Source organism: Sturnus vulgaris, chromosome 4 (genome assembly GCF_052056855.1).
Source record: "Sturnus vulgaris isolate bStuVul1 chromosome 4, bStuVul1.hap1, whole genome shotgun sequence".
Lineage (NCBI taxonomy): Eukaryota > Metazoa > Chordata > Aves > Passeriformes > Sturnidae > Sturnus > Sturnus vulgaris.
The window spans coordinates 60,836,073-60,849,366 of NC_142246.1; the positions used below are offsets into that span (position 1 = coordinate 60,836,073).

The 13,294-nt window shown below is 42.8% G+C and overlaps 1 protein-coding gene across 1 annotated transcript; it reads left to right on the top strand.

The window, feature by feature from the left end:
* The first annotated feature begins 508 nt into the window (after positions 1-508).
* LSM6 (LSM6 homolog, U6 small nuclear RNA and mRNA degradation associated) lies at positions 509-6,607 on the top strand. Its single transcript, XM_014880605.2, has 4 exons — positions 509-575; positions 1,523-1,635; positions 4,709-4,822; positions 6,349-6,607. Exons 2-4 carry the CDS (start codon positions 1,542-1,544, stop codon positions 6,381-6,383), a joined length of 243 nt encoding a protein of 80 aa, XP_014736091.1. The 5' UTR covers positions 509-575; positions 1,523-1,541; the 3' UTR covers positions 6,384-6,607.
* Positions 6,608-13,294: the final 6,687 nt, after the last annotated feature.

Here is a 13,294-nt window from a genome sequence, read left to right on the forward strand (position 1 = left end):
ACAGGGTCTCATTAGAGTAGAATACAATAATATACTGGACTGTATTGGACATGAGGAGGAATTCCTTCACAGAAAGGGTGATTGGACATTGGAATGGGCCGCTCAGGGAGGTGGTGGAGTCACGATCCCTGGAGCTGTTTAAGGAAAGACTGGATGTGGCCCTGAGTACCATAGTCCGGCTGGCAGGGTGGTGCTGGGTAACAGGCTCGATGGTCTCTGAGGCCCTTCCCAAAACTTAACTGATCCTGTGCGGTTTTTTTCCTCAATACATCTTTTTCCTGGAAGATTTCTCCCAGATGGGGTGTTACTTTGTGTGGAATCCTAAGCAAGACATGACATATAAAACGCCCGCATCTCCGTGAAAGGCCTTGGCCCATTCCCCGCGAGGCCTCAGGGGCCGGGCGAGACTCGCCATGGCCCCCGGGCACAGGGGCGCGCCCTCAGCGCCGGGCCCGCCCCGCGTTCCGGGCCCTGCGCGGACTGTCCCGCCCGGCCGCCGTAGCGGGGCGGGGCCGCGGCCGCGGGCGGGGAGCGCCGGGAAGGGGCGCGGGAAGCGCCGGGAGCTGCGGCGGGCGGTGAGTGTGGAGCCGGCCTGGAGCCCTGCGTGTGCTCCCCGTGGTGGTTTGGCATGGAGCTGCGCTCTCCGGCCGGGACCTCCCCCAGGGCGCTGGGGCCGGGCTGGAACGCGAGGGTTCCACACGCGGGGAGCGGCTCCAAACGCGTGTGTGGTCCGGGAAAGGGACGCAGCCCTGGGGCGCCAGCATCGCTGGTGGCTGTGGGTGTTGAGAGGGAAACAGAGAGGATCCCTGGATTCACGGCTGGAATTGCCCATTGCAATGTGCCCCAGGAAGCTGCGAAATGAAGTCGGCACCGTGTGGATGTGTTCTGCCTTTGGCTTAAAACAGAACAAAGCGATGTTAGAGCAGAAGTCAGGCGAACACTGACTGAGAGGGGGTCTTGCACCAAACTGGGTGCGCCTGCTGCGTTTTTAAATCACAGCATCTTTCCTCTGTAATTTAATCACAAGCCTTAACTTAGTCTGTTTTATTATCTCAAGGAATGGTTTTAAATTTACACTTTTCGTCTATTTGTGAGCTGAGATTAAAACTACTCTTGTTCCCGCACAGACTTCCGTGTATAGAGCATGAATGGACTTCTCCCTCCGCCCCTAAAGGCATTATTTATAAACACCTATTTATGGCTTAGCCCTCTGAAACCATTTTAGCAAGAGGTTTTAGGGATGATGGGGCCTTTGGCACTGTGGAAATTTAAACGATGCACAGTGTGGCAAACACGGATTCTTAGTGATACTTTCAGAAGTAATAAAAATGCCAAAGGGAAAGTTTAATGCAATGGCTATAGGAGGTCCCCCCACCTCAACCCTTAAAGTTTTGCTTTCATCTCCTTCAGTATTTTCTCCTACTGAAAGTATTACAAGTCAGGGGTCTGGCTGTCTGTACAGAGTATTTAAAACAATGTGGGAGCACGTCTCTTTTCCTAATGTTTGTTCTTCACTTCTCAGCTTACCAGAGAAAATCAAGATGAGTCTACGGAAGCAAACCCCCAGTGACTTCCTAAAACAAATCATTGGAAGGCCAGTTGTTGTAAAATTAAATTCTGGAGTTGATTATCGAGGTAAGTTCTCCATCTGTCTCTCACAGTGAGTAAAGTAATTCATTGAGGAGGCTGGAATAGATGCATTGATTTTGAAAAGAAAAAGAGTGTGATCCAGAATCATGGAGTATGAGAATAGAGATCTGAGAATAGTGACAGTAAAAATAGAAAATCAGTTCTGGAGAAGGTGATAGAAAGGGGAATAACAACAGTAGATCTAGAGATTAAAATTACTGATGTAAATCATTACTGTCCTTGGTCACAAGTGATTAAACTGGATGATTCTGAGTTTCTAAACTGATACTTGGAAAGATTGTCTGGAATTACAACTCCTGACAGAGCCAGAAACACTCCTTGTTGGAACTAGACTTTTCTTCACCTTTTTGTTCTGTATTTGGATGTAATATAGATCTTGATCCAGGAAAGCTTCAGAGTAAACTATGCTGTCATAGAATAATAATAATAATAGAATTCTTACATAAGGGATGAAAGTGTTCTTGACATTCTTTTATGTTAAACAACTGCCTAGACCTGTGTTGGATCAAGACTCACGGAGATACAGGAAAAAGTTTAGTGTAGCTTTTGCCAACTTCATTTTAACACAGCCCATCAGTTTAATTCCTGATTTCTTCAGTCTGTCAGTATATCTTCATGTATATAGGATTATAGATTTTTTTTTTAAACCTGTAAATTAAACTTCTCTGTGCAGTGAAATGTCCTGGTCCTGCTCCCATTTAGGTAACAGTATCAACCTGACCAATTTTTTTAGTAGTATCTAAACTCAGTCAAAATTAATCATGTCTGTTCTGTTGTGCTCAATTAAGAAATTTTATTCTGTAATGACTTAAACATTATGGGTCTGCAACAGATCCCTTCTTCAGAGAGGTTTAGTTCAAGTAGTTTAGCTTGGCAGTTGTGAGAGGACACTTGTTTGTGCTGTGACAAGGAATCTTTGTGCTATGACAGTTTTAAGTTGTTATTGTTCACTGTCAGAGTAAGCAGTGGCTTCTTACTCCTTCCTGTTTCTCTTCAGTGTCACTCAGTTGACAAAATTTGCAGTCTCTCATTTCTTTGAGAACCACATTGTCTGAGCACTTCAGGTGGGGTTGGGGGCTTTAAAAGTTCACTGCTTCTCTGTAAATTCTTTAGTGCAGGAGAATGTAGAGAGATTTCAGTAAAGTCAATTAAAGCAAGTCATCATTTATCTGAGGGTACACACAAGGCAGGGCCAAACCAGATTTTCTTTGAGACCATTGCTGCCTTTCCCTTAGTAAGATCCATTTGTAAATGCTGTAGGTGAACTACTCAACCTTCCCCTCAGCAAAGCTAGTTTAATGTGCCTACAATCGGACACCACATTAATTGAACAAGAGTTCCTTGAACACTTTCATTTATCACTATATTTTTCCCTCCCTTCCTTATTTCCTTTGATCTTGTGACAGAAAATCCGTGTAGTGTTAACATTTGAAAAATATGCACTTTGTTTTCTGCAGAAATGTGACCACCAGTTGAAAAAGCCAAACATTTACAAAACAGCATCTCGGGCTGTGGTTGCAGATCTGTCCAGATTCTGCCCCAGGCTGTGTTGTCGGTTTTTTTTGTTGCTTCCACCCTCGGAGGCCCCATATGCACCAACATGGCCTCGTGCAAGTGGTGATGTGTAACTGAAATGTCTTGAACCATTGCCAGGTGCTGCAAATATCCAAGCCCTGGGAAGCGATCAGGGATACATTAATGTATGATCTCTGTGTGTAAATACGGATATGTACATCAGACTCTACCTACAGATAAAACAGATAAATTGCTAACCAGGGTGGGCAGTGATAATATTTGATGCCATTAGTGGTGTAAGAATAAACACAAAGTAAAGGAGGAAGAGAATGAAACAAGCGTGAATGTACTCTGTGAACAAAAGAGTTTGAAAAGACTGTATTTATGGCCTACTGAGTTGTACCTCAGGTCAATCCACATGGTTTCATTTTAATTTTCGAAAAAACATACTTTTGGTTTCTGTTGTGTGGCTCCCTTGGGATTACTAGGGTGGAAAAGAATCCTGACTTTGGCTTGGGTCTTTTTGGTGCATTTAGTGGCACTTTGTGAGCAGTTTTTTCTATGTCTGTGGAAACTGAGGAGAGAAAAACGGAAAGGAAAATAATAATCTTTAAGCCATGACAAGTTGGCAGAAGAAGTTGAATTCCTATTATTAACTAGAAGATCCTGCAGTAACACTTCTGAAAAATGAGAATGTGTCCTGAGTTTTCTCCCTCTTCCTAAGTACAGCCAATATACTATATGTCAAGTTTTACTCCTAGGTAAATCACTGAGTATTTTTCAAACAGAAGAAAATATTATTTGAGTAGTATTGTATGTGCAAGGATAAAGTCAGGAAAGCATACATGCAAGAGCAAGATAAAGCCACTTGTAGAAAGCTGTATTACACCTATATGCTACTGAAATGTGTATTTTCCTGATCCAAAAAATCATCTGCTATTATAAATGACATTTTTTTCTTTAATTGCATTGTGAAAACAGTGTAATTTTATTTTTGTGGGAAGATTTCAGTGGCCTTTTTCAAAAAACATGTAGAATTTTGTTGACATCAAAGATTTGCAGCCAGTGTTCTTCTTGCTCTATAAGCATGAAGACAAATATGTGTATCCTATCCTGTATTAAAAGGGTTGTTTTTCAGTTATAGCCTTCACAAATTTTGTGAAGGACACAGCTTACATAGCTTTGTCCTTAAATTATCCAGTTACACTTAATGTCACAGGTGGCTTTTTGGTGTATGCTTAAAACACAAGTGAGAAGGGACAGCTTAAACTTTCAAAGTGAAAATTATCCATCTTTTGAAATAATGCCTTAACTCCTTTTTTTTACTCCCACAACTCTTACTCCAACTGATAATATTGCCACAAGAGTGCCCGACATTCCCTTCTCCCAGCTGAATTTTTTGAAGATTTGCCCATGCTTAGGCTTTTAGTTTTTTATAAGGTACAGGGTGGGGTTTTTTCCTGTACTATTCAAACACAATGCATTTTTGTTAATTTTTAAATAAAATCAAGCTGATTCTCTTTTAAACTGCCACTGTTTTCAGGTGTCCTGGCTTGCCTGGATGGATATATGAACATAGCTCTGGAGCAGACTGAGGAATATGTAAATGGACAGTTAAAGAACAAGTACGGGGATGCATTTATCCGAGGAAATAATGGTAATTCCTACTCCTTCTGTTACTGCACATTAGAAAATTGTGTTTTGATATTCTGAATTTCAGAGGTGGCTGAGGTGTAAGTAAGCTGCCTGTAAGCCTAAAACTAATATTCTTTCTCAGAAATCTTTACAATATTTGCTTTTTACAGTTTCACTTTCCAGGGTCTGTGATTTTCTATATTCCTGTGGTCCTTTTTTCCTCTGAACTTGAAGTTCATGTAGAAAAGGATGCTCTTGTCTAGCCTTCTTGGAGCTTATTTTCTACTGTTTGACAGGCTTACTCTTTTGCACTTACTCTTGCTTAGGTGACCTCTGCACCATAAGAGTTTGTGTTTTTTAGGCAAGCTACTGCATAAATTTATGCTACAGTGCATACAGTCTGTATTACAGTGAGACAAATATTTTCTGGTGAAGCAGTTTTCCAGGACTGAGTGAATGCTTATCCTTAGTCCTGGAGGCTATTTTCATCTTTTGAGTAAAGATTTTACCACCAGTCAAAAGAACCACTCATGCTTTAATATCAAGCCTTTGAATATCCAAGTGCAGTAGGTGGATTTTAGTGCACTTCAAGGACAATCCCAGGCTCCTGAAATGACTCTCTGGTATCAGGCTGTAATAGCAGGACATGCCAGGGAGAAGAGTATCTAAAAATAGAAAAGGTTCACAAGTCAGATGTGAAGAGACTTATAGAGGAGGCAAATAAAACAGAGTTTGACCAAGTTGCTTGGGAAGAAAATGGAGCTTAGCAAGGAGAGATGGAATAAAAAGATACAAGGACTGAATCCCATGTTAGAAGAGTCAAAGAGAATGTGGCACCAGTGTAAAAGAACATTTTGAGTGGAGAAATAATCCTTGAAACGAGGCCAACCCTTGCTTTTTGCAAGGCATTTGGACTGTTACACTAAGGAATGGAGCGACATTACAGCTGGAGAACCAATTAAGGAAATAATCTGTTATGAAAGTTAAAACAAATGGATGGGAGGCAGAAGGCTCAAGAACAGGCTGAACAGAGAACTGTAGACATGTGGCAGGTTTAGGAGCACAATATCATTTTATATTGTGACTGAATCTGTTCTGGGGATGCCATCAGCCAAGCAGGAGGAAGATGTCTGTTCCTTCATAACTAATCATTAGCTTTGCCTTAAGTGCTTGGGATTTCCAGCTTTTATTGAAAGATCACAGCATTAGTCTGACACCTGTAATTCTGCTGCTGAGGAACTCTCTCATACTCCCCTCAGGAATACTGCAGGGCACTGTCTTTGTTCCTGCTCTGTTCAGCCTATATCTGCTGGGGCATAGTTGGGCTGTGAATAAAATAAATACTGAACCAAAGTAATACATAACATTTAGAGCTAATGGCATTTTTTTGAAACCTGGATTTAAAAGTTGTCTGGGTTTGTTTTTACTGAATGGGATTTATTACAGTATCAATTTACAAGGCATGGAAATAAGATGTTTTAAATAAAAAGACTTCTGCATGTTATTTACCAGGGCCTTCTTCTGTGTGCCACTTTCTCTTTTTCACAGTGTTGTACATAAGCACCCAGAAGAGGAGGATGTGAAGATGCCAGGAGGCTGTTTTTTTGTACTTGGGAACCTCTTTGAAGTGATGAGCCCTCTTTGATTTGTAGTTCAAAATCCACAGGTGAAATACACAAGTGTTTAAGTATTTTTTTTAATAAATGTAAACGCAAGTGTAAACTGCCTGAATGCTTTTGTTCCAAAGCATTGCTTTGTTCCATTGTACAGAAAAAAAATAAAAGAAGTATGTAATAGTGCTGCAAGACTAATTTGAAGCAACAGCTCATTTAATTATGCTAACAGTTACTAAAATACTGATGGGAAGGTAAGCAGGCATGGGGTAATTGCAAATCAAAGCCCTGTATTGATGGCAAAACAATAGTTTAATGGATGGTGGGAAGGAAAATGCTAATCATTTGGTGACAATGACCTGTCCCTTTTGGAAAACACAGGGTCAGCTTTAAATGCCAGTCTAGTAAGAGTCATCGGCTAAAAAGTTCATCTGTCCAAAAAATCTTGAATTGTGGATTGAATCAAGGGATATAACAGTGACACTTCAACAGTTAGGGGTGGGGAAAGAATTGAATCAAATGGAAGAAAAGCCTTAAGGGTGAAAAGAAAGCTCTGTGCCAGCTGAGGAAGTCAGTCAGAGGTGAAGAGCTCTCAGTTGGTATGTCACTACAGCCTAGTAGCTACTTCACCTCCTGCCTGTGTACCCCCCACCCTTCCTCTGCTTGGAGTGACCTTTTTCTTGTGCTTCTCTACCAAACACAATGGACTTCTTCAGTAGAAAGCAATTTTTACTAATACCTAAATCTACTCCTGAAAACACACTAGGAATCTGAAAGTTTTTGTAAACATGCCACATGTGTCCTCTCCAGCCAGTTCCTTCTTTCTTCCATCCACTCCCCCCACAACCTGGTACAATCTCTATCCTCTGTGTCTAACCAGAAATGAGAATAAGGGCAGTAAAGTATAAATGGGGTATGTATTAGGGAGAGGGAACCTCTGAGCTGACAGCAGAGAGGGAACTTATTTGTGTGTATTTTGCAACAATGCTCCCAGATAATCAAAGCACAGCGAGTAAATCCAGCTCAATTTTGCATGGATACTTATTCCAGTTTATAAAGTGTACTTCCTCCTTTTACATGCAGTCAGCCAAGAAAAACCCAAACCAACTCTGAAAATTCAGATACTCCTTCACTGTTAAGTGCAGGAGTGTTCTTGCACTTAACATCACACACTCAGAATGTTTTCTTGTTCTTCATGTCAAAGTTACAAGTTAGGGTACCTCATGGTAAGGTTACTGAGCCAGTTTTTTTACATGAGCTTTCTGAAGCCTGGCTTTATTCTTTGAACAGTTTGTAATGCCTCCAGGAACAAAAGTACTTCCAGTTTTGGACAGATTAACAGAAAACAACTGTGTGAATATAACATTATCGTATTCTTCCCAAATACCAATAGCTCTGATGCATGCAGGGAATAGTAACATGCCAGTAACCAAAGGGAGAGAATTTGAACTGCAAATCTTTAATCTGTTTTTTAAGATGCAGAAATAATTCTAAATTATTTTGCAGTCAGTAGTTAACCTTTCCACATTAAGCACTTCAGAAGCCATGACAGAACACACAAATAGAGTTGCTACTGTACAATATACTTCAATAATTTATCATTTTCTGACAAGGGTTGAAAAAGGTCCAGGATATAAGACAAATCACCAACTTGCTCTTCAGTAAGTGACTTTTTTTAAAAAATGAAGATACCTCCAAGTTGGGCATACTATTTTTCATTTGCCTTGTCATCTATATTTAGCTGGCAGGTAACTGACTGCTTTCAGTCCTGGAGACTGTCTGGATTTTGCTGTTTGGTTTTATTTTAATAGGGGTACATTTTTTTCCCCCTCTCCACACACCTACTCAACACATTGTGCAGACTTGGATTTAATGTCAAGAGTTTGCATTGTTAACTTTTTAACTGTGGTTCAGTTTCTACGAGTGTAGTTATAGAACATATTTCATCTATAATCTACTTTTGGTGGTGTAACCACATACTAAACTCCATATAAATATAAATAGTACGTAGTTGGCATGCCAAGGGGTTTTTTTAATGTATTCTAGGTCATGAAGTCACTATTACTATGTGAGATAGACAGGAAGATTTGCATTGAAGATCTGTTGTAATTCATATTTAAATTTCAAAAGTAGCAAAAGAAAAGAAATGAAGCATTTACTTCCCACACTCACTGACTTCCAGTTTATTTTACAAATTCATCATATGCCATCATTTACCATATCCTGATGCTCTTGCCTCAATAGCTGTGTATAAAACAGTTTCACTTGAGGATAATAAAGCTTATTGAGATCAGAACTGACCAGGAAACATTAATGCCTTGAACAACCTGCAAGCATTTGTCCACCACTTTTCTTAGAAGAATGTACCCAAGATTAAGTAATCCAAAACTGACAAAAATTACTGAAATTCAAAGATTAAAGCTGCACTTATGTTGATAATCCATACTTTTATGCAATGAGATCACACCATGAAACCATGGCAAGTCAACCACTATCCCACCCTCAGCTACACATTCAGTTCACAGACAGACTTATGAAAAGCAGTAACTGTAAATTTGCTACATCTCCACATCCAGCACAAGTTTCTTGCACTTGAAAAGTCAAACAGACACATTTCCTTAAACAAAAGCCTGGCTGGGAGCAGCAGCACAGCATCCCTCATGGAAACTAGGGAAAGCCTGGAAGAAGGAGGCAAATACTCACCGTGTGTTAGAGCAGCCAAAGCCAGGTCACTACTAAAGCCTGCAGTGCCCTCGAGTTGCCCCTATATAAAGGGAGCAGAGCATGCTCGGAAGGTTTTGTTTTAAAGGTGTATACCCTGATGACCACTGACTTTAGCAATTTGTTTCACCTGGTTCCTAGTTCAAAGGGAATCTAATGCACTCTGAGCATCATTCATTTGAGTTCTTTCTATCTTTTTTGTTATGATGACAAAACAGCTACTGAGAGCCATTCTGGGTATGGCTTGGTAGTTCCTCAGGCTTTTTCACAGCTCTGAAAACCAGCTGTGCCCCACAGCTGTGTTGTTCCTGGGAGATAAGAAAGCATGGAAGTGTTTGCAAAGTGACAGCCTTGCAATGTGTGACTGATGGTACCAGAGCAATTCCTGATCTTTAATATCCCAACTCACACCCGTGGCCAGCTCCAGCCCTGTGTTGGTTTTGAAAACAAGCAAGCTGTGGACTCAGCAGTTTCAAACTCTCAGATTCGTGTGCCAAAATGTTCTCCAAGGCCTGAAATCAAATGGGAGGGGGTGTTTCCTGGGCTGCTGTATTCACCCTCGGCCACAGGATCCCTCTACCAGGTCACTCTAATGGAGCTCACGGGCAGCTCCCACTCGGTGCCATGATCACACCACATGCCTGGCCTTGCCTTTATCTGACAGAGCAGCAACAAAAGATAATCCTTTGGAATAGAGGGTTAGTTTTCTGTATGGAAGTTATAAAATAGCTCAAGTGGTGAAAAGGGAGAGCAGCTCTCCATGGATGGTTTGCTTCTGCTCTGTGCAGTGCACTGTGGGAAAATCCATATGGGCTCTGACTGATGCCATGTGCATGCGAGGAGCCCAGCATCTGAGGGCATCTTTATTTTACCTGCTGTCTGTATTCCTCATCTTACTCAGTCTTATTAAAGCAATCATTAAGCTATTTGTTGCTCGACCTCTCTGTCTCTCTCTCTGTCTCTCTCTCTCTCTCTTCCCTCAACCATCCTCTAGAGTAGAACAGCTGCCCAGGTTGCAGGAGTTACCAAATAAAAGGTTATTTTGGTTTGAATTTGTAATGGAAAGAGGCTCACAATGCATGTTGCATGCATGTATACATGCCAGTTCATTGCCAGCAGTGACATTTTAGACATTGTTGGACTTCAGTACGTGACAGGAGAACAACAAGAATAGTCAACTGAATAAAAGGGGAAGAACCTGCCAGGACTTTTGCCAACCCTCTGCCTAACTAGTATCAGAAAAACATCCTGATCTCTTCAAACACAGAGACACCACATGTATAGCTCAACCCTGAGATGCCAGTTTGTAGAGATCATTCTCCATTTTCCTTGTGGGACTACAATGGCTTTTTAACCACTCATCTCACAGCTGGACACTGCTCTTAGTTTTAAAGATGACCTAAAATATTCTTAAATAAGGTGGTGCTGCCAGCTTTGCTGGCTTAATGATCAGTTCCTTGTGATCTGAACTCAGCTGTTTCCACCTTCTGTCTACTTGATCAACCTGCCCACTCTTCCCTAAGCCCCCTCAAACTTTGTTCACAGGACTCAGGTGGCTCCAGCTGACCAGAACGGAATTCTAACTCATTAAAACCCTTATCTTGCACCAGCAAAGTATTTCCCCACCTGTCAATGAAGCAACCAGCTTGCTCTGGAGTGTCAGCTCTGAGTTTCTTACATCCATGCCCATTTTACATACTGACCTCCACTGCACCTGCTCCACAGGCCGCTTTCCCCTGTGCCTGTTGTGCCCTGGTGATGTGGAGATGTACAAGCAATCTGCAGGAAGGATGGAGTTTCTGCACCAGAGAACCTGCAATGTTATGGGGTTTGGAATCCTTCTGTGCACTTATCAGTGACATTTCAACTTACATGGTTTATACTCTATCTTAATTATTGAGTCATTACAGAGCATGCACAGTTGTCCCCAGTGCTATTTCAAATTCCCAACTGCCGTTTGTAGATTTTTTTCTTCCAGAAATCCGCTACACAAATGCTGCTGGGAAAACAATAGGCGGGGTGTAAATTGTCTTATGTCCCCTTCTCCTGACAGCTTCCTACTAACGAAAACGTTTATGACAAGAAAAAGCAAAGCTCTCTCCAGTTCCAGCTGTGCCACGTGGTCTGTCTGGGGCCCATGGTCAGAGCTGAGCTCGGCTGAGCTCAAGTGACTCCAGCAGGTCACAGCCCTGGCCAGAGAAGGCTGAGGCAATGCTGTCCTGGTGGGTGATGCAACCAAAGGCTCCGAGAGGGCTGTATTTCTTATTGGAAACATCTGCCTGTCACTTGGCATTTGAATGAGCAGTTGGAAGCTGCTGGTAGGTGCTTGTGTCACGGTAATGACTGTGACAGGCTTTTTCCATCTCTGAGGAGGAGATGGTTGTGACATTTGCTTTGAATGCAACTTTGAAGTCACAGAGTTTCTGTGTTTGAGACCGGCAGTGAGGATGAATTCTGTGTAAAGCTGTATTTCAGATCAGCCCAGCAATTAACACTGTCCAGGCAGTGCCATCTGACTGGTGCTGCTGAACCTGTGAACAGCAGCATGCCCTGAGGCTGCTGCAGCCTTGGAAGGGAGCATGGATATTTCAGTGCTGCCCTACATCCTCTGCTGTTACACACGAGTTGATCTGTTTGAGCCTCTTCTCCCCACAGCTTTGCATGGTGCTCCAGGGAACACCAAACACTGCTGTTTCAGGGTGTGCACTTGGCTGCTTTCCCCTCTTTTCCAGGTGGGAGTCAGTGGAGAAATGGCTCTCACTGATTTTAGGAATAGGTTAGGAAGGAAAAATCATAAAAGACTGGCTGGTTTCAGGAAAGGATTAGTCATCAATACAGCATAAAGGTAATCTCTTTTGTGTATGAAGGATAGGCAATTACAAGCTGGAACATAACCAAGAATGCAAAGTTGTCCTGCCTTCCTGTGAACTACGCTCTGCTTCCACTGAGAAAAGGAAAGAAAACTACAAGACTTACATTATATCTTGAAATTCAGTGATTTTAAGGTATCTTTCAAAGGCAGAGGAGAGCAGGCTGATGAGAGCTCAGTACGACCAGTTGCCATACCTTCCAACGAGTTAAACAGCTGAGAGCTGGGCTGTCAGCAGCAGAACCTCAGTGCCAGCCCAGCATCTTGCGTCTCTTCCAAAAGACAGGCTGTAGAGCAGGGCAGGCTGATTGGAACAGTGCTAATAAGTGAAGCATCGGCAAGCTTGCCCCCGGTTTTTGGGGGGCGCCCTAGGCAGAGGTCACCAGGATGCCCCCTCTGGACAGACTCACACAATGGTCAGATCCCAAGCAGGATTACAGATTATGGCACCACTGGCAGGTAACAGGGTGACCCTGGTGACAATGGCCAGGGTCATCAGAGAGCCCTAATCACCAGAGTAGTCTGCAGTGATGAGAGACAGGATCAGCTCGGCCACCGACTGCCAGCACAGCTGCAGCAAGTCGGGCAAGGAGCAGGGCTGACAGCCTGGACATGAATACAGCTCATGTGCTAGGGGACAGTCACACTTATCAGATGTTTGGTCCCCTGTGCCAGCTTCGGGGGATTTGTGAGGTGTTGATGGCTCCTTCTGGCAAGGCTGGCACATGGGATGAACCTTCCCAGCCTTTATAGCAAAATTCTGCATTTACTGCCAAAATTAATCCCATGTAAGCATGAGAGATGGGGCACACTGCTGGGGTAACATGGAGGGAGCTGATGTGGCTTGGCTTTGCTTTGCTTCAGCATGAAAGAGGGGGTGTGTGTGTGGGGAGGGTAACAGGGAAGAAAAAGTCTCATCATCCTGCACCTCTGCAAAAGAGGTGTCCCACACAAACCCCAGGATTTGCTGTGGGTCTGCCCCTTCATGCAACACTAGTTGCCTTTGTTTTCATTGAAGAAACTTGGAGATTTAACACACACACACACAGACGGGGGAAAAAAAGAGAGAGAGAAAAAAAAAAGAGAAGAAAAAAAGGAGTAGGATGTGAAGAATATGATTAAAGCAGGATTTGGGCACTGGCAGAGAGCTGCCGTGGGTGGTGGGTATTAGCAGTAACAGCTGCTGCGCTTCCCATTAGAGGAGCAGGCGAGGAAGGTCCCTGAAAGGATGGATCTCTGGCAGGCCAGCAGGGCAGTGGTGGCAGCGAGCCCGGCAGCGAACGTGTCCCAA

What these genes read in the sequence shown, in the direction of transcription:
- LSM6 (XM_014880605.2), top strand. Translation starts at nt 1,542, where the DNA reads ATGAGTCTACGGAAGCAAACCCCCAGTGACTTCCTAAAACAAATCATT. An exon ending in TTCTGGAGTTGATTATCGAG is followed by an intron (nt 1,636 to 4,708) that starts GTAAGTTCTCCA and finishes CACTGTTTTCAG; the next exon opens with GTGTCCTGGCTTGCCTGGAT. An exon ending in ATTTATCCGAGGAAATAATG is followed by an intron (nt 4,823 to 6,348) that starts GTAATTCCTACT and finishes TCTTTTTCACAG; the next exon opens with TGTTGTACATAAGCACCCAG.